Raw genomic sequence first — 25,884 nt, 5'->3', positions numbered from 1 at the left:
CTAATCAACATGGGAGACCAGCCTCCAGGTGCTTTTCCTGATGAACACAGGTGAGGCTTCTAGTTCCCTGCTCTTCAGTGCTCTTCATGGCTTGGTGTTGTTTGTAGTCATTCACCATCCATTCTGGCCCTTCTATAAAACTGGCTTCTGGCCTGGGGAAGAGAAGTTGGAAACAGCCTTTTTACAAACCTTGTGGCCAAGAACCACCCCTTTGCCCCTTCCTTCATCTGCTCCTTCTCCCCCACCCCTCCCATACTCTTAGCACTCAAAAAAGGAAAATGTCTTTCTTTAACTCAATTTACTTTCCATACCTGGCAAAAGACCTAAAAAGAACCAGCCCATAACAATTAAAAGAAAATGTTACCAGGCAGGTAGTTCAAGGGTGTAATCCTAGCATTTGGGAAGCGGAGGCAGGAGGATTGTGTGGTTGTGAGTTCAAGGCTGGGCTAGATTTCATAACAAGGCCCTATATAGAATGAAGAAAGAAAGGAAGGAAGGAAGGAAGGAAGGAAGGAAGGAAGGAAGGAAGGAAGGAAGGAAGGGGAGGGGAGGGGAAGGGGAGGGGAGGAGAGTGGACAGGAGAGGAGAGGAGAGAAGAGGAGAAGAGAGGAGAGGAGAGGAGAGGAGAGAAGAGGAGAAGAGAGGAGAGGAGAGGAGAGGAGAGGAGAGAAAACGAAAACCCAACCCCCTTTAACCATCAGTCTGAAACAACTAAAACAATGTTCACTGGTTGGGGCTTCTGAGATGGTGAGATACACCTAAGACCCAAAGATGGCTCATATGCATGCTTGCTGCATGGTGGAATGCAGATTCTCAGCTTGGAGGTCTGAACGGATTTTGTATATAACAGACATTATTACCTGTGGGAGGAAGCAAAAGAGAGGGCGAGGAACATTCTTGTCAGGAAGGAATCTGGGGAGCGAACTGTAAGCATGATCCCAAGGTTAATGATCCCCTGCTCTTTGTGGACTTGGGTCTGAGCATTCCTTACACATCCTGTGTAATTATAAACTGAGGCCCCATTCCCTTCCAAGTACCTGTCTCTGACTGGGATAGGAGCTGTTTATTTCCTTCAGAGTCCTTATATTTTCCCTGACCATCTATCCTTTACTAACACTTGCTCCATGACAGTGATTTCCAGAAAGATGGGAGGAAAGCAAGAGGCTAAATTGGTCAAAGGTTTCCCAAGAGCACACTTGAGTGAGGTTTAGGGTGTGGGAGGTATAATGCTACCTACGGAAAGCCAGGATTTTTTGCAGAACGAAGGCTGGGGATCAGGTGGTTAGAGAAGGGCAGAGGTCACTACCTGTCCGGTGTCTTGGACTATATCCTCTTGCACAGAGGATTCTGGGGAAGGGGATTGGGAGGGCTAGGAGGTGGGGTGAGGGAGTAGGATTAAATAAGTTGAGAAAACATCCTCAGAGAAGGTTTCCTTTGACAAAGACTTGGAGGAGGCAAGGGAGGGAAGCATGTGGAACTCCAGAAGAAACAGCCAGTGGAAAGACTTTGAGGTGAGAGTATACTTGATTTGTTCTAGGTATAAGAAGGCTGGTGTGATTACAGTGGAATGACTGATAGGAAGAAGGGTAAGCGATAAGGACAGTGAGGAGACTCGTGAGGTTTCACCATGAAGGAACTTTTAAGCTAAGAGAAAGACTTTGGCTTTTACCCTGTGTGAGGAGGGATCTATGGGAGGTTTATGAACAGAGAGCATATGCAAACTGTCAGGATTTAACAGGGTCATCCTGGCTGCTGAATATAGAGTGGAGTGCAGGGGGTCCAGGGGTTTGAGTGACTGGTGACAGTGCCAACAGTGGAGGTGGTGATGAGCAGGGGGATTGGAGAAATGTTTTCGATAGAGAAACCACAGGATTTGCTGAAGAATGAGTGTTTGGGAGGGGCAGACCAGGACACAATGTCTCTAATGGGTGGGCAGGATGAAGTTCCTGTACTACTTGCCAGCTTGAACTTTTATGTGAGAAAAAAGAAAACAAATTCTATGTTATTTAAGCCCTTGTTATTTCATGCCACCTGTAGCTGAACATATTCCTTCCTGACTCATGACACTATTCTGAAGAGATGAGAGTCTCTCTCTCTCTCTCTCTCTCTCTCTCTCTCTCTCTCTCTCTGTGGGGGATGCTGTGAGGGTTAGATAACTGCATTTTTGGAACGGCAACAGATGGCAGGCATTCAGTAATTCCTTCCAGAATGGAAGGGAATTCTATGAACGGGCATGTTTTGATTTCAGAAGTTCTAGCTCAGCTCCTCACTTCCCTTTTCAAAGGGGGAGTGAGGAGAGTAACTAGATGGAGGAAGCAGAAGGAACAGCACTCTAGGGAGAGAGAGAAAAGAGTAGAAGCAGAGCTGGGGAAGAAATAAAGGAGGTTTTCAAGTGTGTGTGTGTGTGTGTGTGTGTGTGTGTGTGTGTGTGTGTGTGTAGCTAGCCAGCTTCTGTAGGATATGCAGTGTCAAACTGGCTAAGGACAGGTTTTGATTTGTAGCTGTACTAGCTACTGTCAACATGCCCAATTTAATTCTTGGTGGCACATAGAATCAGTGTTTGCTGAATTGAAGGTAGAAAAAGCTAATCTGACCCCCCCCCCCCAAATCATTTGGTCACTCATCCAACAATGGTGCCAAGTCTTGGAGAATGGTGAGGATCAGTGAGAGATTTTTAAGCCAGCAAGAAAAAAATCAGGGGGGCATTCTTAGCTAGTAGTACTGCTCATGGCAAGAGAGACCTGATATCTGCAGGGAGAGTCACTTTTTGCTTTCTTTGGTCTCACACTAGGGTGCAGTCTCTGCCTGCAGGGACTCTGAGCATTGCTGGGGTAGTGGGGATTTATGAAAGGTTAAGGCGAAGGTATATTTTCCTCCAGAGGAATATAATCTGCCTGTATTCTATAGGTCTATTGCTGGATCACCCAGTAATGTGCCTCTGCCAACGCCCTGTCCTCCATTCTAATCTCCTTATTGGCTACTCAGGCCTTATTTCAACTACCTACACTGGCCACTGTTGGCTCGGTTCTTTCCCATCTTACCTCCAAATCCTCCTTTGTCCGGCTACATTATATAGCCTCGGTATTGGTTAACTCCAGACTAGCACTGCCCTTTGAGGGCCAACAGCCCTCACCATGGCAACCCTATAGGCTAGCTGCATTCTCTTCCTCAGTCCTAGCACCTCCCCATACCAACTAGCGCTTTCCCCTACAGCCCCGACTCCGTAGCTGCTCACACACCGCCTCTTGGCCTCCTTTTGGTCTATGTATTGGGTAACTCTGCCCTGGAACCGCCCTTTGAAGCCGCAGTGCATGCTTGCCAGGCTCTCCATTGGCTAATTGTAGCCATTTTCGTCATCTTTCCTTTACGTCATTGAAGCGCGGTTGTTCATTGGCTGTTCTCTGTCTTTAGTTTACGTCCCACCGCCTACGCAACCCGCGGATCTCCCACATTTCGGACCTCTGGGTTCGTTCCCTGCTGTTACCACCTCTCGTAACCATTCCACTTTTCCTGCTACTTACACTACCGATCCCATTCAGCTCGCATTAGTTGTTTCACCTCTCTCTGCATCCTGGGTCCCACAGCACCCATACTCACGCCTCCCCATTGATTCCCTAATCATCTCTCCTTCCACCCCGCCCACTCTCGGTCATCTCCATTGGCTGCGTGCTTTGGCTCTCCAGTCACCCACTTACGTCACTCGCGCGCCGTTACCCATTGGCTTTTTGCTATACCAGTCTTCATCTTGCCGCCTACGCCCCCTTGAGCCTTACCTCCCAGTGCTGGCCTTCTCATTGGCTGCTTGCCTCTTTAGGCCCTGCCCCCGCCGGTCCCGCCGCCGGTGCCGTCGGTGCCGCCGCCGCCGCCGCCGCCGATATGGCGCGCACGGCCCCTGTGGAGCCCCCGCTGCGGCATCCTGCGCCACCCTCGCCAGCGGCGGGTGAGCCCCGTGCCTCGGTCGAGGCCACGGTAGCCCCGCGGAGGGTGCTGTTCGCCGACGAGGCCCTGGGGCTGCCGCTGGCGCAGCTGCGCCGCTACCGGCCGTGGGGCGGGCCCGGGGCGGGCAAGATGGCGGCGGCGGCCGGGCAAGATGGCGGCAGCGGCGGGGCTGACGAGGACGACGATGGCGAGGATGGGGATGAAGGGGAGGAGGAAGAGGAGGCCTGTCCTGATCCCTCGCCACCATGCCCTGTCCCCGCTGGCGGGGGGTTTTACTTGGTGCCCACATTTTCGCTGCCGCCCGCGCCAGGCCGTCTGGAGCGCTTGGGGCGCGTCATGGTAGAGCTGGAGGCGCTGCTGCCACCTCCTGGAGCAGTTCCCGGGGGTGCCGGGGTGTGGGTGCCTGGGGGGCGCCCGCCGGTGCTTCGCGGGTTGGTACGCGTGTTGAATCGTTCCTTCGAGAAGGCGGTGCACGTGCGGGCCTCACACGACGGCTGGGCTACGTTCTGCGACCACCCAGCGCGCTACGTCCCGCGCAGCGCACCTGGGGCAGGAGCGGGAGGACCAGGAGCAGGAGACCACATTCTGGATCCAGGGCTCGACCTGGGCCCTGGACAGGCATCCACCTCCTCGCCCGACGACGGCGGCCGCACTGACCGCTTTGCCTTCCAGCTGCCCTTTGCTGAGGGTGCGGGCGATGGGGCGCGCCTCGACTTCGTGGTGCGCTATGAGACCCCCGAGGGCACTTTCTGGGCCAACAACCACGGCCGCAACTATACAGTTCTGCTCCGGATCGCACCCGCTCCCACACCCACTGATGCCGAAGGGCTGACCCAGCAGCCACAGCTGCAGCAGCTGGAGCCACAGACTGAGTGCCAGGGTCCCGTGGAGGCTGAGGCCAGGCAGCTGAAGAGCTGCATGAAGCCGGTGAGGCGCAGGTAATGTCTGCCAGCGCCACCTCCGCCAACCAAGGGCTGTATGTTAGAGTGGATGAGAAGCATCCCGGCCCAGGAGCCCATCCGGCCTGCTCCCCAGTACAGGGAGGAGGGTGCATTCAGTCAAAGAGTAGTGGAGGACAATTGTGCTAGGCATTGTTTTTTATTCCTGGGGTTTCATTCATTTGTTGAATTCCACTGTCAAGTCCCCCAACAAAAGACATCTTCCCTGCCTTAATGGTCATGAAAAGGCTCTTTTGGGAGATACTTTGAAGAAAGTAAGCAGAGAAGATGAATAGGGATATGGTTAGGTGTTGAGAGGAAAGGAAAATGCAGTAAGGTACTACTTGGGAGGGGATAGCAGCTTTAGACATATTATGGTAGAGCTTTTGAAGTAAGGCCTGGATGATGTGAGTTATATGAAAGAGAGTTGGTAGAAAAGGGAACAGTGAGGATCCTGATCAGGTACCATTTAAGTTGAATCCTGAATGGTTAGGAACAGTTATGTGTATGTATGGAAGGAAGCTGTTCTAGGTAGAGAGAGAAGCAAGTGTAAAGATCCTGAGGTGGGAATTAAGCTTGGTGTGAATGATGGGCAGTGTGCTGGATTGGAGAAGTGCAATGTGACTTGATCGTATGGCCAAGGGCCTTGCCAATGTTGAGTAGGGAATCTGATTTGCATCTGACAGCAGGAAATCAGGGTTCCAGAGGTGGCAAAACTGGTTGAGGAAGTGATGGTGCATGGCTTTTAAACTTCAGCCATGTCTGACCTTGACATCCAAGTATGCTTTTTACTGTTATGCTGTTATCTAGTCTGAAGCCTCTTGTAGGGGTAAGGGACTGAAGCCATTCATAAGGATGCAGTACTTTTGCCAGATGCAGAATGAGATGGGATGTGGACTTGAAGCTCATGTCTGTTGTTTTTCTTTTTGGTGCTACTGGGGTTTGAACTTGCCCTCATATTGACCTGACAAGTGTTTTGCCACTTGAGCTATGCCCCAAGCTCTTCATGTCCTCCCTTCCTGATTTTGTGCTGGCCCTGGGGCTTGAACTCACACCTTGGAATTGTCCCTGAGCTTTTTTTGTTGTTGTTGTTCAAGGCTAGTACGCTACCACTTGAGCCACAGTCCACTTCAGCTCTTTTGTGTGGTTAATTGGAGATAAGCGTTAAAGGACTTTTCTGCCTGGACTGGCTTCGAACCCTGATCCTCAGTTCTTAGCCTCCTGAGTAGCTAGGATTACGGGCTCGAGTTACTGGCACCTGGCTGTCCCTTGTGGGTTTTTTTTGTTGTTGTGTTTTGTTTATTTGTTTTTGGCATAGCTCCCACCAACCATTTAGGGGCTTGGAGAAAGAACTAGTGACATCCCAGGAGATCCTGATACAAGATTTTTTTTCTAGGTTTCCCCTATTAGGCTATGAGTTTCTTCAAGGGAAGCAGCTGCTATGACTCTTTGTGTAGTTATCTAAGTCAAGCTGGGATCAATAAATTCTCCTTAAAATTTCCCTGCCCCTGGGAGGACTGGAAATGGGAATGGGAAGGGAAAATGCTCTTTTGGTCTTTGGGTCTGCTTGAGTAGAAGCTGCTGGCTGCAGCAAGGTGTGAGATCTGCTGGTCCTGGTAAGTTTGAGTGGTTTAGAAATGTCTTTCTTCTCACTTGGTGAGCAGAAGTGCCTGAGTTAAATGAGCAAGCAATCAAGCACCACTTGCCAACCTGAACCCAACCAGAGCCTGAGACTTAGTTGAAAGGAGGCAGGCAGCATGACTTTTTTGTGTGCCAGTCCTGGGGCTTGAATTTAGATTTGAGCACTGTCCCTTAGCTTTTTCGTACAAAGCTGTTTCTCTGCCACTTGAGCCATAGCTCCACTTCTGGCCTTTTCCTAGTTAATTGGAGAAAAGAGTCTCATGGACTTTGCTGCCCAGGCTGATGTTGAACTAGATCCTTAGATCTCAGCCTACTGAGTAGCAAGATTACATGTGTGAGCCACTGGTTCCTGGCATGCTTTCTGTTTTTCTTTTTTTTGCCAGTCCTGGGCTTGAACTCAGGGCCTGAGCACTGTCCCTGGCTTCTTTTTGCTCAAGGCTAGCACTCTACCACTTGAACCACAGCGCCACTTCTGGCTTTTTCTGTATATGTGGTGCTGAGGAATTGAAGCCAGGGCTTCATGTATACGAGGCAAGCACTTTACCACTAGGCCATATTCCCGGCCCCTTGTTTTTCTTTTGAAAAACAGTATTGAGAATGAATTGTGGAATCAAGATTGCCTGGGTTCCAATCCTAGCCCTGCCATTTTCTGATTGTGAACTTTGCCAACTCCCCCATATCAGTATGGGGATGGACTCAGCCTAGTACTCCCACTTGGCCTCTTCTGCTCAAGGCTGGCACTTCCTACTTCTAGCTTTTCGCTGGTTAATTGGAGATAAAGTGCCTTGGATTTGTCAGCCCAGGCTGGCTTTGAACCTTGATTCTCATCTCTACCTCTTTAGTGGCTTGGATTATAGGCATGAATCACTGGTGCCTGCTCTTGGCCAGTTCTTAGCAGTATGCCTCATATAACTATCCTCAACTACAAAATAGATGCTTATGGCTTTTTCATGGGAGGTGTAAAACTCTTAGAACTGAGCCCAATTCAAATTAATGCCATAGAGGTGTTAGGTAATATTCAGGTACTCAATGTATAGTTCTCTTGAGACTTCTAAATTCCCATCAACTGTGTGGCCTTATCTCCATCTTCTCATCTGCTAAAGGGGGGATGATGATCACTATGTGGTTGTGTTGGTTATAGAAAACATGGGCAAGGCAATAGGTGGTAGCTGTAAAAGGCAATGGTGGCCAGCGTATGTCAGCTGAGGGCCAGGTGCATGTACTATGTGCTTAAGTACTGTGACTACCCACATAAGAGGGGGAACGAGTTCAGAGGTGCTATCTAGCTTGCTCTAAGTCACTCAGCTAGTGATTGATAAGAACAGAAGAAATGCTAGGGACATTGTTTATGAAAAAAAATACTGGTCCTTGTGACGGCCTAGCTGGTCTGAGGGCAGATTCTGTTTTCATTTTTGAGTGTGTGTGTGTGTGTGTGTGTGTGTGTGTGTGTGTGTGTGTGTTTTGCCTGTCCTGGGGCTTGAATTCAGGTCTGGGCACTGTTCCTGACCTTCTGTTATTGCTCAGGACTAGCACTCTACCACTTGAGCCACAGCACCCCTTCTGGCTTTTTCTGTTTATGTGGTACTGAGAAACAACCCAGGCCTTCATGCATGCTAGGCAAGCACTCTACCACTAAGCTACATTCCCAGTCCCTCTGAGCTTTTTTGCTCAAGGCTAGTGCTCTTACCATTTGAGCTACAGTTCTACTTCTCCACTTTGGGTGGTTAATTGGAGATGAGAGTCTTTCCTGACTGGGCTGGCTTTGAACTGAGATGTTCAGATCTCAGCCTCCTGAGTAGCTAGTTTAAAGGCATGAGCCACTGGCACCCAACCCTTTTACCTAAAGAAAACTTTTAAATTGTTATAATAGAGGTGATGTACAGAGGTGTTATACTTTTATAAGTCAAGTAATAAGTACATTTATTTTTGGACAGTGTCACCCCACAAGTTGTGTAGTTCGTTTTCCACATAGTGTCCAGTGAGTCTTTTACCTCTTTCAAGTACTTTGTTTTATTGAGGTGTACTAATGTCAGGTGTATTGATCCTAAGTGTATGCTCCATGGATTTGTACCTGTGCAAGCACTTGAATAACCACCACTCAGATCATGGGGTCGAGCAGTTCCAGTGCCCCAAGAACCATCTTCATTTCTATCATTTTCCCCAAGTTGTCATCCTTGTCAGCTCTTGTGAGAGCCCAGTCTGTAAGTGTGACAGTTTGTGTAATGGAGTTTGGTCATTTTCTAGAGTATGAAAGGAAGAGAACAGAGAAATCAAAACCTCGCTGGGCCAAGGTGGGTGGGAAGGGTGTTTTTCTTTTAAAAATACATGGGTGGTTTTAAGGAGAAATAGAAGTAGCTCATTTAGGCAATTGTTTTGGTAGCTAGCCCCAGGTTTGTGGTTCCTAACGTGACTTGTGATATTATTTTAAGTGGGCAGATGGCTTTTTGATAGCTTCTTTATCTGTTGATCTCGGCTCTTGCAAAAGGGGAGGCTGGTGCTCACTGCAAGATCAGCGATAAGGTTTACTTTGTAGGTTGGTGGCTTCCTTGGCGAGTACATTTCAACTTATTGTTTTAAAACCTGCGTGCTGCTGGTGGCTTGGAGTGCTGTTGAAGAACAGCCACGCCCAGCAATCCAGCCCAGTGGGAGCCCTGCTGTAGAGGGCTTTGGAAGATGTTGGCTGCATGCCTACTGTGCACTGGGCCATGTCAGGTGGGGATGAAGACTTAGTGGCTTTGGGGATGTATGTAGTTCAGAAACTTGAATGCTTTCCTTGGGTTGCAAGACTAAACTTTTTTTTTTTTTTTTTTTGCCAGTCCTGGGGCTTGGACTCAGGGCCTGAGCACTGTCCCTGGCTTATTTTTGCTCAAGGCTAGTGCTCTGCCACTTGAGCCACAGCGCCACTTCTGACCATTTTCTGTATATGTGGTGCTGGGGAATCGAACCCAGGGCCTCATGTATATGAGGCAGGCACTCTTGCCACTAGGCCATATCCCCAGCCCCAAGACTAAACTTTTGACATGGCTTGGTCAGTGCCTTAACAAGTTTTGTTGAAGGCCTACTATGTGCTAGGTACAGTGCTAGGTTCAAGCAGAGAAAGATGCAGGGAGCTGGGTGGGAGGGGCAGGTGTAGAGGGCTTGTGTGAGAATTCATCAAGCCATTGCTTTTTACTAGGCACGTAGCTGAGTATTTTTGTACAAAGTTTTGTTTACTCCTGATAGTGGTACCTGTAAGCTAGACTGTTTTTAATCCCTCTTTCCTGGATGAGCAAACTGACGCTCCCAGAGTCCAAAGTTCCAGGGCTGGTATGCAGAGGGACCCTTCAGGTATGCTTTGGCTTACCACTTGGAGGAGATGTCCTATTCCTCTAAAAAATAAAGACTAATAAAGTCTGACGTGGCCTTCAAGTAACCCTCACCTTATCCCCTAATCTGATCTCTGTTGGCTAGTCTTTCCTTAATTCATTCTGTTACTGTCACCATGGTCTTTCTGTAATTCTAAGGGGTCTTGCTCCTTTCTGCCTTTGGGCTTTTGCTCATGCCCTTTGTTTCACAAGGCATATTTGTCCTGTACTCCTCACTATTTCCACAGGGAAGCCCGTCCACCTTAACCTACTCAGGCCTCTTAGTTTTTTCCATAGTGCTGGTCAACCCAGCAGGTAGGTCCTGTTAGAGAATACCACATCGCCTCAAATTCAGGATCCTCTTCTACCTTACCTGGCAGACCTATAGTTTTGTGGGTTTGGATTTTTATCCACTATTCTCTTTCATGTGATTTTTTCAAATGCTCTTTACCTCTTACTTCCAGAAACAAAATAGAAACAATAAGAACAGAATTCTCTATAATTTTCAGAAAGGCTGTGCAGACCTCCCCACTGTTGGGTTACAGGCAAGGAGAAGCTCCTACTCTTACTTTCAGGTCAGTTCCCCCTCCACTGCTCTAGGATCCTGGTTTCTGCCACTTAATTCAGAACCGGAGATCATTGATCCCCTTTTCTGTCCTGAAAGTTTTTTCTGTGTTCATCATCTGGTCTTCTGTTTTGATAGCCTCAGACCAACATCTTGATCTCTACTGAACCACCTCTGCCCTCTGGGCCTGACCAGTACCTCATCACCCTTGTCCTTTTACTGCTGCACCTGCGTGGAGAATTTCTGGCACTTCCTCTACTCATTCACTCCACTTGTCAGCCCCCTGCATGGAACACACTCCATAGAGGATATATGGTTTTCTTCTTAAAATGGCTGACTTTTACTTAGGACACTTCTCTCCTTGGCCTTGGGGTCCCTATTTGCTGCCTTTCCTCAGCTCTGATCCTTTTCTTTCTCCTTCGTCTTTGTTTCACTTCCTGTATTCAAACTTTATCTTTCCATTTGACTAAATCCCAGAGATTCCCACTATACTCACCGCATTTAGTGCTACATTTGTCACCTCCTTACAGGCTCCTGAGCAGCCTCTTACTTTTCGAACACATGCTTCACACATTTCTTCCTTTCCTTATTGTTTGCTGACCCCATGGTGGTCTGGGCCCAGGCCTGGGCCTGGGCCCATTGTTCTAGGGCATTCTTTCCTTTTCTAAAGGCACTGACTTCAGTTAGTAGTAAGCCCTTCACTAGGGGATTACTGGTTGACTACCCTGCTAGACTGTAAACTCCTTGAGGGGTAGGGACCCAGTCTGCTTTTGGTCACCACTGTATCCTCACAGTCCTGCCACAGTGCCTGGCACTCAGCAGGTGCTCAATAAATGTTTGTTGAAAGAAAGAGTTTGAGTATTTTTTAATGTCTTTTCCCCACACCAAATTGTAAGCTTCCTAGTTGGGTTTGCTCACCCTAATGTCTCCAGGCCTAATACACAGTAAGGCCTGAGTAGATTTTAGGTGAACAAGATCCAACTTGATATCTGAGGTGGTACTTAGGGGCAATGTGAAGAATTCATTGGAAGGGGGTGGGCTGGGTTGTCAGTTGTCTGGAGAGAGAATTCAATGTAAAAGTGATTGATCCCCTTTTATTCCACAGAAAACTCAATGCATCCTGTGTAATGATGTGACCTGAGGTCATACACTGAAAAAGTGGCAGAGCCCGAATCTCAGCCTGCATAGTTGTACTCTAGTATCCCAGGTCCTCACTGCTGTACTGGGATGGGTGATCTGTCTTACCAACTGGGCAAGTTGCCTTCTTTTTAAGGGCCTAAGTTTCCCTCAGTGGCAGTTGGGAAGGAATTACTGCTAAGCATTTTACAGATATGTTGCTAGCCTATTAAAAGATTCAGTGAGATAGTTACTACTGTTATCCCCTCCTTAGAGATGAAATGGAGGCACACAGGGGTTAAGTAGCCTGCCCCTGGTGACCTAGCTGATATGTGGCAAAGCTGGAATTATTTGAAACTGCATTTCCTTGCCATTTATTGAAATGCAAAATCAATTTACTAGGCTCTAACACTTAAAAATGGCATAGGAAGCTGGGTGCTGGTGGCTCTTGCCTGTAAATCCTTGTTACTCAGGAGGCTGAGATCTGAGGATTGTAGTTTGAAGCCAGTCCAGGCAGGAAAGTCCATGAGACTCATCTCCAATTAATTACCAAGAAAAAAAATCCAGAATGGAATTTGTGGTTCATGTGGCAAGAGTACTAGCTAACCTTGAGCACAAAAGCTCAGGAATAGTACCTAGACTCTGAGTTCAGGCCCTAGGACCAGCACCAAAAAAATGGCATAGGAAACATCAGAGTATATCACAAGATACAATAAAGGTAAGTATTGTTCCTTTCAAAGAGCAACTATTCCTTAGTTCTATATGTTTGTATATTCACAGGTATGGGTGTACTGGGTTATGAGGTACAGTGGCTTTTCTGTTGGCTATAGCCAAAAGAATTGTCACAATAAAAAGCTCATGGCATAATAAACCGCTCTCTCACACACTCTTGCTGGAATGTTCACAAATCCTAGTTGAGCCTGATACACTCAGGGAAGGCAAGTCAGTGCCCTACATTACTTGGCTTTCTCAATTGCCTTTAAACCCCATTCTTTTCAGAAGGCACATAGCCCCAGGGGACTGGGATTCCAGGTATTTGGGAGGAAGCTTCCTGTAGCTACCTGCACCCAGAGAGTCAGCATGATCAGGTTGTCTCCATGGGAGCTGGGTGCTGCTGAGTTTCCCTTCGAGGTTCAGTGCCTGACCACTTAGGGTAAAATGCTTTGCCACCCAGGTGGTGGCAGTGGTGGCAGAGTTGTGATTGCTTTGAGTTTTACTTTGTTTTTAACCATAGGGCTTGTCAGCCTTCTTTGACTGACAACTCGATCTTTCTGGTCATTTGTCTCAGCTGGCCTGGGCTGGGGCCAATACCATCTCTTCCCCAAATCTCACTCTAGTATCAGATGCTGACTGAGGTCAGCATTCATTAAGCTTCCTGGTGGCAGAAGGATGTTGATGCCCATCAGAATGACCCCCTTCTAGGCTTGACTAGTGCTCACAGGCACCTAAATGCGGTGTGCCAAGGCATTCCAGTAATATGTGCCCTGGCCCATCTCTGTCCACTGTCCTTGAGAGGATGCCCTGTGAAATTTGTAGGATTGGTACCCAAAGAGCAGGTTTGCTTTCAAAATTTCACAGGCACACTGTAGGTAGTTTTGTTCTTAATCTACCTCCTCATTTTTCTAAGAACTCTGTTACAGATCAGTGACTTCAGTGAACACTTGTATTCTGTTTGCCTTACTGTCCTTATTGCAAATGTCCAATCTTTTTTTTTACTGTAAAAGACACTCCAAGGATATGTACAGAGAATGAATTTTACATGTAATATTTTATAAGCCCACAGTTACATATTTTGTTTTGTTTTTGTTTTTGTTTTTTTTTTTTTGGCCAGTCCTGGGCCTTGGACTCAGGGCCTGAGCACTGTCCCTGGCTTCCTTTTGCTCAAGGCTAGCACTCTGCCACTTGAGCCACAGCGCCGCTTCTGGCCGTTTTCTGTATATGTGGTGCTGGGGAATCGAACCCAGGGCCTCGTGTATCCGAGGCAGGCACTCTTGCCACTAGGCTATATCCCCAGCCCTGTTTTGTTTTTTAAGCTACTTTTTGTCTTTTTTTTTTAAATACTGGGGATCAAACCCAGGACTCTGCACTTGCTAGGCACTGTGGGCTATATCCCATGCCCAGTTTTAGATTTTGTTCACTTTTTTGTACCAGTACTGGGGCTTGAGCTTAGAGTATTATGCTCTCACTTGGCTTTTTCTTTTTGTCATCAGTTGTGGAGCTTGAACTCTGGGCCTGGGTGCTGTCCCTGAGCTCTTTTGCTCAAGGCTAGCACTCTACCACTTTGAGCCACAGCGCCACTTCCGTTTTTCTGGTAGTTAATTGGAGATTAGAGTTTCACAGACTTTCCTGCCTGGGCTGGCTTTGAACTGCAATCCTCAGATCTCAGCCTCCTGAGCTAGGATTACAGGTATGAGCTACCAGCACCTGGCTCTGGGCTTTTTCCCCCCTTTTTTACATAAGGGTAGTGTTCTGCCACTTCAACCACAGCTACACTTCTAGCTTTTTGCTGGTAGTCTCATGGATTTTTGCTTTGAACCTCAACCTTCAGATCTCAGCCTCCTGAGTAGCTGGGAGTACAGGCATGAGCTACCCATGCCAACAAACCTACAATTTTAGACACTACCTTCAAAATAGACTCTCAGTTTACAGTTCCTTAAGCCATAGTTTTCTGCATTTGTGAAGGCTTTCAAGTGACTTGACATAGTAATGAGAAGGCCTACATTGGAGGTGAACATTAATGACCTGTCCCTCCTGTTTTCATCCTGATTTTCTCAGAGGTTGAGAGAACAATTTATATGCTTCTGCTGACTTCATGGATTTTAGAATGGTCTCAATTGCTTGACCTGACTTTTGAATGCCCTCTCTTGCCTTCCTTGGTTGTTGAAGAGATTCGCTTGGGGGCTAAAGGATTCCTGTCTTTTTTTTTTCTTTTCTTCCTGCAACTGTATTGAGTCCTTTTCCTGCTTCTGGCTACTTCCTGAATTCTCTTTTTATCTTCACATCTCTGATGGTAGTAGATTTTATTTTATTTTATTTTACTTTATTTTGTCAGTCGTGGGGCTTGATCTCTGGGCCTGAGTACTGTCCCTAAGCTCTTTAGCTCAAGACCAGTGTTCTACCACTTGAGCTACAGCTCCACTTCCTGATAGTAGATTTTAAAAGCCCAAATATTGCACGTCAGGATTGTGCTACATGACAAGGAGGCTTGCCTAGTCTTGTCCCTGGAAGGACTTTCTGTCTGTTCAAGACTATTCTTGAAGAAGCTTGTTTTAGAGAATCCTAAGTTTTTTTTTTTAATGCCAAGATTAAAAAAAATGAACTCAGTACCATCCAGCAGAAATTGTTATTGAAACACAGATCCAAAGGCCTGGATTTTAGACCCACTAAGGGAAATGGTAAAGGAAACAGGCACTTAGTTCTGAACTTTACTTTCTTAGCTGTAATGTGTGGAACTTGCTGGCTGGGCTCCCAGAGTTGTCTACCACAAGCCACATAGTATTTTGATTCAAATACCTCTAGTGAGATGCATAGCCTATTGAGAAAGACAAATTTTCCCTTTCAAAATTTCTGGCCTCTGGATCCATATACCTGGTTCAAGCTTCTTTCTCCAGCGCACGAATGGAAGGGGTGTGTAGCTCTTGCCTCATGGTATCCTAATGGTGTGTCCCATGGAGCTAGGGAATGGAATGAACATGTAGACAATAGGCAGGTCTAAAGCAGCCTCAATGAAGGAGGTGGAAAATATCTTGTCTATTAATGATTCCTCCCTCTATCAACTTCTAGATTGGGTTGGAGATGGTTTTAGGTAAGACTCTAATCTTCCACATCCAAGGAACAGCAACTTGTTGGTTGAATACAGTTGGTTTTGATCCCGTTCCTGCATGACCCTGAGCCGTGTCCTTAGACTTTTTCATCATCTATAAGATAGGAATAACAGTAGTGCCTATTTCGAAGAATTAAAAGTTAACTATCGTGTGTGTGTGTGTGTGTGTGTGTGTGTGTGTGTGTGTGTGTGTGTGTGTGTGTGAGACCAGGGGCTTAAACTCAAGGCCTGGGCATTGCCTCTGAGCTTTTTTTGCTCAAGGCTAGTGCTCTATCACTTGGGTCACTGGTTCATTTCTGGCTTTTTGTTCATTGGAGTTAAGAGTCTCACAGACTTTCCTGCCCAGGCTGGCTTTGAACTGCAACCTTCAGATTTCAGCCTCTTAAGTAGCTAGAATTACAGGTGTGAGACACCAATGCCCAGCTAAAAGGACCAATCTTATAGGGCACGGTGAAGATTAAATTAATATATTGAAGCATATCAGCTGATGACATTCTGTTTCTGTGACGATAATTGGTTAGGTATTTTCATAGTTTCAACTATTGCCACAAATATTAACAGTGTCTTGCTGCCTCTTAGGAAGAAAAATGTCTGAGTGGTTTCCTCAGCCTCCCTCAGACTTCTGAATGTTTAGTTAATACTTCCCTCATTGGCTTTATCTGTAGATATTAGATACTTGTGTAAGAATAAGAACAGTGATTTCTCCATGATGAGGTACCACATCTGGCAGGATCAGGCTGAAATATGCTTGACTTAATACCACTCAAGGGATTTGACATGGTTTGGTGAAGAAAGAGTAAGATCAATCAATATATCCCACCTATTTAGTCTTCACCCTGTGCCAGGCCTTGATGTCTGACTTTCCATTTCCATTTCCTTTGATTCCCCCTGTGCTCGATGTACACATCCTGGTTTTTCTGTACTCCATGTCGGAGGTGAGGAGGTTATAAGACCTTGTAAATTGCTATGAGAATGTAAGAGAGCCGGTGCAGAGACCCACTCTTCTCTAACTCCCTTCCCATTCCCCATTTCCCCCCTTCTCTCTGCTGCTTCTTGCATCTGACAGCTTTCACCACTTACTCTTTCATGGAAAAGAAGGCTTTCATCACAGGCAGAAACAGATCCTAAATAAATAAATGATCCAAACATGTTGATAAGACTATGCCCAATGCTATTTGTTGACGTTTGCTTTGTGACTGAATAATAGAGGAAACAACCTGGCTGCTCAAAAGGAAGGGAATGGCTACGTAAATTATGGTGAGCCCATATGATATAAGCATTAAGCAGCCATTTTCAATGTTTGCAAAAGCCTATAATGATGTTTCTTACTGTTAAATGGACAAAGCCAGCTGTGAATGCATGTCTGCAGAATCTAAATGGTTTCAGAGAATGTCTGGAATGAAATTTTCCACATGGTAACAGTCATTGCCTCTGGCTGATGTGTGCTTGTTTTGCATCCCACGTCTTTAGATTTTCCTGTATTTTGTAAGCTTCCTACAATGGGCGTGTAGGACTTACTTGATCAAGATACAAAAAGAGGCAGAAGAGTAACAACAGCCGTCAGGTAGAGTTGGGCCACCACAGAGGTGCAGAAAGTGCCTATGCGTGGCAGAACTGACCTCTTGGGATCTCCAATTTATGTGCTCTTTTCTCTTCCCTACAGGCCTTATGAGGAGGAACTGAGGATGAAGAACATGGATGATAATACTTCTGCTACGGGTAAGTACTTGGCAGTCTTTGGGAATTCTACCCACTTTTTATATCCTAATTTTTGAGTGTGTGATGGGAATTGAACCTAGGGCCCTGAACATACTATGTAAATGCTTCACCACTGAGCTATATTCTCACAGCCCTCTGCTCTTCTTTCTTACCATTTCTTTCTTCCTTCTCCTTTTCTTAGGTTTCCAATGAATAGGTTTGTGATTGCTTAGACTACCAAAAAAGCTCCAGCTATCAACTAGCCAGTCTAGCAGATTTTCTTTTTATTTGAGTTTTGACATGTTATTATTAAGTAGTTTTACAAGGGGGTTATAATTACATAAGTTGGGTTATGAGTACAATGTTTGTGGGACAGTGTCACCCCTTCTTTTGTTCTCCCCTACTCTCCCCTCCCATTCCTATCTACCCGCATAGTTCTTTTTTTTTTTTTTTTTTTTTTTTTTGCCAGTACTGGGGTTGAATTCAGGGCCTGGACACTGTCCCTGAGCTTCTTTTGCTCAAGGCTAGCACTCTACCACTTGAGTCACAGCACCACCTCTGGCCTTTTCTGTTTGTGTGGTACTGAGGAATTGAACCCAGGGCTTTGTGCATGCTAGGCAAGCACTCTACAACTAAGCCATATTCCTAGGCCCTAAGTTTATTTTTTAATAGTGTACATTGAGTATATTAGTAGATTTTCTTAACTAAATTAGGCCTATTTGCTCAACTGTCTTGTCCCAATATTTCCCCTTCTTCTCTCCATCAGAGTGTCTTGATGTCCAAGAGCGAGTGGGTCCCCTAGTGGCCCCCACCCCACTTCGTCCATGGCCCCAGATGACACTTCAGGTAAGCAAACTCTTGAACCCTTGGGATAGAAAGCCTAATACGAGGTTCATCTTGTGACCACAGCTGGACTTAGTGGCAGGGGTCTTTAGCTCTGAGTCTACCTTATTTGGGAAGAAAAACCAGAAGCTGATGGTTGATGGGGGACAATGTGGTAACTGGCTTGGACTTAGAGAAATTTCATTTGTTAATTTAGCAAATATTTAGAGACTGCTTGTTACGTGCTACTGGAAACGAGAACAAAAACAATATCTTCCTGGGGCTTATGTTTCTAGGGTAAGAAATGATCAGATAAATTTATGGTATTGTAGGCATGTATTTTTTAAGGCAGTACTGGGGTTACTCAGGACCTTGGGCTTGCTAAGCAGGCTCTCTTACCACTTGAGCCACACTTCCAGCCCCAAATATACAGTGTTTTAGATGAAAATGACTGCTAATAAGAGGGAGAGAGAAAGAGTGGGAGAGAGGAGAGAGGCAAGAGGAGAGAATGGGAATGTGGGGAGACATTGCGACTTTAGATTGGGGGTCTGGGAAGGCTTTAGATTTCAGGGAAGATTTGAAGATTAGAAAGAACGCTATGTGGATAACTAGGAGAAGAGCATCCCAGGCAAAGGTGAAATGCCTGAGGTGGGGACATGACTAATGTGCGTTAGGATCAGTCAGGAGGCTGATGTGTTGCAACACAGTAAATGAAGGGCAGAGGGGTAGGAGGGTGGTGGGTGACAGATTGGACAGGGTCTTGGAGACCAAGGCTAGGACCATGGACTTTGCTATGAGATAGGGCAGGGGAGCCATAGGAGGGCCATGAACAGTGAAGGAACATGATCTGTAGGGTTTCATAGGCTTCCTCTGGCAGCTTCAATGAAAATACACAATTGGTGGAGGGTGAAGGCAGGGGCACTGGGGAAGAAGAGACCATTGCAGTAGTCCAGGCTAGCTGTGACTGTGGAAGCAAGGAAGAAGGAGATATTCTGAAGATGTGTGTTATAACTTAAAAAACTTTTCAGCTGGGTGGCTCACACCTATAATCCTAGCTACTCAGGAGGCTGAGATCTGAGGAACACAGTTTAAAGTGAGCCAGGACAGGGAAGTCCATGAGAATCTTATCTCCAATTAACCACCAAGTTTATGGAAGTGGCTCTGTGGCTCAAAGTGGTAGAGCGCTAGCTAGCCTTATGCTGAAGAGCTCAGGGACAGCACCCAGGCCCAGAGTTCAAGCCCCACGACTGGCCCTCCTCCCCCCTTTTCATATGTGTGTGTGTTTGTGTGTGTGTGTGTGTGTGTGTGTGTGTGTGTGTGTGTGTGTGTAAAAACAGGTGCTAATGGCTTATGCCTGTAGTCCTAGCTACTCAGGAGGCTGAGGTCTATGGATCACAGTTTCAAAGCCAGCTCAGACAGATAAATTAGTGAGACCCTTATCTCCAATTAACCAGGAAAACATCGATGTATGGATCAAGTGGTAGAAAGCATCAACCTTGAGCAAAACCCCAAGTGAGAGTGGGAGGTCCTGACTTCAAGCCCCAGTACCTGTACCTAAATAAAAGAAGAAAAAGAAAAAGTAAAAAGACTAGCATAATGAATTTCAAGTACTGTCATCAAGTTTCACATGTCCCTTCCTACTTCATACCTCTGTTTTTCCCCAGACCCTTCCTTCCTTCCCTCCCTCTTTCCCTCCCTTCCTTCCTTCCTTTCTCTTTTCTCTTATTTTTTTCTCTCTCTGCTTTTGTGCTCAAAGCTAGTGCTCTGCCATTTGAGCCACAACTCCACTTCCAGATTTTGTTTTTGGTGGTGAACTGTAGATAAGAGTCTCATGGGTTTTCGTGTCCAGTCTGGTTTTGAAGTGTGAGCCTCAGATCTCAGCATCCTGAGTAGCTAGGATACCAAGAGTGAGCCACTGATGCCAGCCCCTCCAATTTCTTACAGAAGTATTTGGGAAAAAAATCTAGACATCATCCCATTGATGATAATTTCTACCTCAGAAAATCAAGAATTGTGAAAGTAAAGCCAACCCCCCCCCCAATAAACTATTGTAATAATCAGATCTCAGAAAATTAATATTTCTTTGTTTCATCAACATTTGGCCAGCATTCAAATTTCCTTGTAAGTGTTCTGGGATCTAAACAAGCTTGACACATTGCAGTGGGTTGATTTATCTCTTCAGATTAAAACCATTTTTTTTGCCAGTACCATGACTTGAACTCAGAGGCCTTACTCACAGTGGCACTATAATACTTCTTGAGTCATGCCTTGAGCCCTGCTTTTGGCTGGTTAATTGGGGATGGAGTCTCACAGACTTTACTGCCCAGCCTGGCCTTGACCCTTCACTTTTTGCTCTTAGTCTTCTGAGTAGTTAGGATTATATGTATGAGTTACATACTATTGACTTCTTCAGATTTTTTGTATGCTAGTTCTGCGGCTTGAAATCAGGGCCTGGACACTGTCCCTCAGCTTTTATGCTCAAGGCTAGCACTCTATCACTTGAACCACAGTCCCATTTCCTTTTTTTGGTATTTATTTGTAGATAAGAGTCTCATGAGCTTTCCTGCCCAATCTGGCTTTGAACCACAATTCTCAGATTTCAGCCTCCTTGAGTAGCTAGGCTTACAGGTGTGAGCCACCAGATCCCAGCTCCTTCAGATTAAAAAAATCAGCAGCTCTCACTTTCATTTTGTGTAATTTCTGTGTCCTGGACCTGGGGCTTGCACTAGTGCCTGAGCACTGTCTCTGAGCTTTTGTGTTCAAGGCTAGTGCTTTACTGCTTGAACCACAGCTTCACTTTTTGTCATTTGGATGGTTAATTTGAGATAAGGGTTTCTTGGGTTTGTCTGCCAGGGCTGGCTTTGAACTGCAGTCCTGAGATCTCAGCCTCCTGAGTGGCTAGGATTACAAGCATGATGTACTGGTGCTTGGTTCTTGTAGTTTGTCTTTTTTTTTTAAGGACACCTCATTTGCCTTGTAGAGTTTTCCATAGTTTGAGTTTGGCTGATTGCATACAGGTGGAGATGTGATTCTTTATTAGTTCCTTAATTTTATGTAATTAATTTAGCTTTTCATTGTTACATTTAATTAATTTAATTTGGTAGGCCATTACTTCTATGACATTTATTCAGTGTAATATTAAATTAATTTAAATGGAATTAACTCCTTTTAATTCTAAGATTCCCATTTCCTAGAATTGGTCTCTAAAGAAAAAACTACATAAATTGTTTGGCTACCTTGACATGTTTATACAGAAAAAAAGCAGTATAGATATTTAATCCCCCCCCCCATTTACTCACCAGTATTTAATAAAAATGATCTCTAAGCATGACTAATCAGGATTTTTGTGTTTTGTATGTCATGAATTCTAAACATATCCGGAGACTTTCAATGCATTGCATTTGTTTTATTTTGATGCTTACATTAAACTATTCCTGGCAAATAGGAGATTCTGGGGCCTGGATGATATCCTTGAGGTTTTTTCTTAAGGCCACTGCTCCACTTCCTGCTTTTTGGTGGTTAATTGGAAGTAAGAATCACATGGACTTTCCTGCCTGAGTTGGCTTTGAACTGTGATCCTCAGATCTCAGCCTCATGAGTAGTTAGGAATACAGATGTGACCTACCAGTACAGGGATGATTTTGCTATTGTAATATAGATGACAGAGGCTTTGGAGTTTAGAGCCTTACAGAGGGTGCTTTTAGTTGTGTTTATCTGGAAACCTCTATGAGACTGGGTGTGGCTCTTATCAATTTCTACTATCTCTTCTTGTCTCATCCTTCCTCTAACTTGTTCCCTTTTGCTTCTCATCTCACCCCACCATGGCTCCAGGTTTCTGAAGTTACAGGAACTGGCAACCCCTCAGAAGAAGGTGCCATCAACAGAAGCAATCCGCCAGTGATTTTTACAGAGGTCCTCCAGGCACCAGCCATCAGGATACCTCCCTCCACTCCTTTCTGTAGCCTGGCTGGCTCCCCAAGAGATCAAGCCTCTGGGCCTGATGCAAGTGAAGTGGCCACTGGGCCTTTCTTGGAGCCTAGCCACCAACAGGTGGAGGCCTCTTGGGATGTGTCAAATGAGAGTGGAGGGGGTCGAAAGGACCACATGGCGGGGGCTATTATGGATGAACCTACTGGGGGTCTGGAGGTCCTGAGTGGGTTGGAGGAGCTGCTTGGCGAAGATACCATTGATCAGGAGCTGGAACAGCTCTATCTGTCCCACCTGAGCCGCTTGCGGGCTGCTGTGGCTGCAGGTGTGGCAGGGGGTGGCGGGGAGGGCCCTACAGATGGGGGGCTATCCCCTAGCCATCCCCTGGGCATACTCACGGACCGAGACCTGATCTTAAAGTGGCCTGGCCCCGAGCGGGCCCTGAACAGTGCCCTGGCCGAGGAGATTACTTTGCACTATGCACGACTGGGGCGTGGTGTGGAGCTTATCAAGGACACTGAGGACCCTGATGATGATGGGGAGGGTGAGGAGGGGCTTGCCATCACTCCCTCCAGTCCTGAAGAAGACAGCCCCAAGGAATCGCCTCCGGAAATCCTCTCTGGGGCCCGTTCTATGGTAGCCACTATGGGAGATGTGTGGTTCCCATGGGCAGAAGCCTCTGTATGTGACAGCTCTGTGGTGTTGGGTACAGAAGGTCCATTCCCTGGGGATCCAGAGAAAGGGATGGCCAAGGACATCAACTCTTTATACACAAATAGAGTCGTAGGTGGGGAGACCATGTCTTCAGGGGAGGCCGGGACAGAGGCCCGGATGGAGGTCACCACTGAGTGGGCAGGTAGCTCAGTTGCAATGTCTGGCAAGGAGCCAGCTGTTCCAGTCCTTCTGCAGGAGCAGAATTCCACCCCTCTGTGTCCCGTGGGGGCTGATGTCTGTCTTTCTAGTGTGGCAATCTCCCAGGATGAAGAAGGTGCAGGCCCAAATCTTGAGTCCCCAAAGAGGTCTCCCACCCCAGAAGCCCCTGCAGAATGTGGGTGTGGATTGTCTTCTCAGCTCCGGGGCCCCTTAACCCAGACTCTGGGAGTCCTGGCTGGGCTGGTGGTAGTCCCTGTGGCTCTGAACAGTGGTATGTCCCTCCTGGTGCTTGCGCTGTGCCTGACTCTGGCCTGGTTCTCGTAGGGGTTGCTTGTGGGATCAGCAATAACAGGCTCCCCCCTTACAGTCCCCCTGCTCTCTGGGGTCTGGGAAGGGTCAGTCCCTCCACCACCCCCAGAGGGTTGAGATGACATATATGCCATGGCCTGTGCAGTGAAGGACCTTGGTCCTCTGCTTCCAAGAGTGGTTGACTGGAGAGGGGCCTTCCCTTTCCTGTCTTGGAGTTCTCCAGGGATGGTGGATGGAACGAGTGAGAACTTTTAGAATGGAACCAGGCATGTCCTTCTTCCCCCCACCCATGCCCTCGAGCCTGTATTTATTTTTGTATAATTCTCTGGATGAGGGAGAGTGGTCGTGAGCTGGTCTTGGGGCACAATTACCCAGAGATATATTTATTAACAGCCAACCTGTGCAACCTGCTGGAGCTTTATTTTTAATTTAATTTATATAGAGTACCTATTATTATATGCCACAATAGAGCTCTATGAGAAATGATTTGTCTTGCTGTGCAGTAGTCTCCTGTTTGGGCCTGAGTGTGTAGGGTGGTCATGTCCCAGGGGGAAGAAGATTGTGGGGAGTTGGGGGTGGGGGAGGGTAGACATGGTCCTGCTTGTTGCTGCCTCTTAAATGTGTCTTTGAGGATCTGTTGTCTCCTCACCTCACAGTCCTAATACATGTGGTCTTGTGGTCTTTTTACATTCTGCCTATGGGAGCCTGCCTCTGTGTATATGGGTGGTGGTGGTGGGAGCCATGGAGGAAGAATGGGGGCCACATGAAGGCTTGCTCTCAGTCGTGTGGCTTGAGTGGAGGTTGTGATCTGTTGTGAATGTGAAGACTGCTTACAAATCAGCAGTAAGGTTTTGGGGTTTCTGAAAAGTAAAACCAACCCCGAGCAGCCTTTGACACCAGGAGGGTGACCCTTCAAACCCCCAAGATAGAGAAGGTCTCAGAAAAGACAGAAGTAATGTGCTGTGAAAAATTTCTATCACCAGTTGCTGACAGACATTGCATTTCTACTCAAAATAGGAAACTCAGCTGTTTGAAAGAAAGGATAGATATATTTATTGCATGCAAATAAAAATTACTTTGCATAGCAAAAGAAAACACCATATATTTATTTACTTCCCTTTATTATTATTTTTGTTTGTTGATTTGAGCTAGGGTCTTATGTATTCCAGACTGACCTTGATCATGTGATCTTCCTGCCTCAGCCTCTTAACACTGCAGAAAAACTGCTTAAAACAGATATATACAGATATATACACAGCGGCTTTCTTTAGTCATCTCTCCTCCAGTGCTTCAGTCTATTTCTTAAATAACCCAATCTGTATTTTATTTAAAACATGTTTTGGGGTTTTTTTTTTTTTTTTTGGCCAGTCCTGGGGCTTGAACTCAGGGCCTGAGCACTGCCCCTGGCTTCTTTTTGCTTAAGGCTAGCACTCTGCCACTTGAGTCACAGTGCCACTTCTGTCCATTTTCTGTATATGTGGTGCTGAGGAATCGAACCCAGGGCCTCATGTATACGAGGCAAGCACTCTTACCACTAGGCCATATTCCCAGCCCCTGGGGGTTGTTTTGGTATCAGGGTTTGAACTCAGGACCTTGCACTTGTTCTCCTAGTGTTCTATCACTTGAGCCATACTTCCAGCCCTGTTTTTGTTGGCTATTTTGGAGATGCAGTCTAGTGAACTTTTCTGCCTGGGCTGGCTTCAAACTTTGGTCCTCCTGATTTCAGCTTCCTGAGTACTTAGGATTACAGATATGAGCTAAGTGGCCCTCTGCCAAATCTGTGTTTCCCCTCTCAAACCATTTCAGCAAAAGTGCTGCAATCACTGATTGTTTTCATACCATTATACCAACAGTCAAGTCTCAGACCTCATCTTCCATGACCTCTGGGAGCCTTTCATACAGTTGATCATCTGTGCCTTGCAGCTCCTTCTTCGCTTGGTTTCCAAGCTTTTTCCTTCCTCATTGGCTACTCTTCTCAGACAATGCCCATCACTTAGTAGGTGCTCAATAAATATCCATTGAATGAACTACATGAAGGAACAAACAAATGTGCACAGGAGAATACAGAGCAACATGGCTAGAGAGTTTAGTTGCTTCTTTAGTGGTTACAAGCTCATTTCAGCTTTATGCATATTGATAGATCACCTCTGTTGTGCTCTGTGGACACAGTGGAGGAGCTCACAGTCCAGGCAAGAGAACCTCAGTGTATCATAGTCAGTGTGCATCAACAGTGATGAGTCCTATTTGTTGTGCAAGCCCAAGACTTGAGGTTTAATCCAGTTCAAGGATTCTGGATATCTTGGAGGATATAGTTCTTTTTCTGTGATTTCAAAAGCAAAAAGGAATCCTTCAGGTAATGGAAGGGAGAAGAGAGCTCTCCAGTCAGAAGGAATAGCATCAGAGAATCTGGAAGCCCCAAATAGCTAATGAGAAATGAAGCACCCATATCATATATGTTTCTTAAGGAGACTATTCTAACATTACATATCTATGTTCAGACGTGTCTCTGGCCTTCCATTGATGTCCTGACTTTTTTTTGGTTTCTGAGATGGGTCCTCAATATGTAGCCTAGGTTGGCCTGAAACTCACTAACCCAGATAGGTCTCAAACTGCTGATCCTCCTGTCCTAGACTTCTGACTGCTGAAGTGATAGACCACCATGCCTGCATTTAATGTGATAATTTGATGATTGTCTAAAAAGGCGACTTTGTGCCCATTTGGTTGAAAAGTTAAAGTAGAAGCATTCCTATAGACATACAGTTTTCCAAAAGTATCTCAGAATGGTATGAAAACTTGAGTAGTTTTATAGCCATTGAAGAAACAGACTAGAACTAGTAGCCAAAATCCTTCCCACTCAGAAACTCTGGGCTCAGATGGCTTTGTTGTTGA

General features: G+C 46.3%; 1 protein-coding gene across 3 annotated transcripts; it reads left to right on the top strand.

Annotated features, from left to right (window-relative positions):
* Positions 1–1,423: 1,423 nt before the first annotated feature.
* Positions 1,424–24,302, top strand: Ppp1r3f (protein phosphatase 1 regulatory subunit 3F). 3 transcript variants are annotated; one of them, XM_048335617.1, is made up of 4 exons: positions 1,424–1,511; positions 17,030–17,085; positions 17,831–17,910; positions 21,718–24,302. In XM_048335617.1, exons 2-4 carry the CDS (start codon positions 17,052–17,054, stop codon positions 23,008–23,010), a joined length of 1,407 nt encoding a protein of 468 aa, XP_048191574.1. In that variant the 5' UTR covers positions 1,424–1,511; positions 17,030–17,051; the 3' UTR covers positions 23,011–24,302. The 3 variants fall into 3 exon arrangements, with proteins under 3 accessions (XP_048191574.1, XP_048191573.1, XP_048191575.1); XM_048335616.1 differs by lacking the exon at positions 1,424–1,511 and adding an exon at positions 3,850–4,877; XM_048335618.1 differs by lacking the exon at positions 1,424–1,511 and adding an exon at positions 16,838–16,930.
* The last annotated feature ends 1,582 nt before the right edge of the window (positions 24,303–25,884 follow it).

This window comes from Perognathus longimembris, chromosome 28 (assembly GCF_023159225.1).
Source record: "Perognathus longimembris pacificus isolate PPM17 chromosome 28, ASM2315922v1, whole genome shotgun sequence".
In the NCBI taxonomy this organism is placed as follows: Eukaryota; Metazoa; Chordata; class Mammalia; order Rodentia; family Heteromyidae; genus Perognathus; species Perognathus longimembris.
The sequence above is the reverse complement of the archived record's forward strand: the minus strand, read 5'-3'. Positions and strand labels throughout refer to the sequence as shown.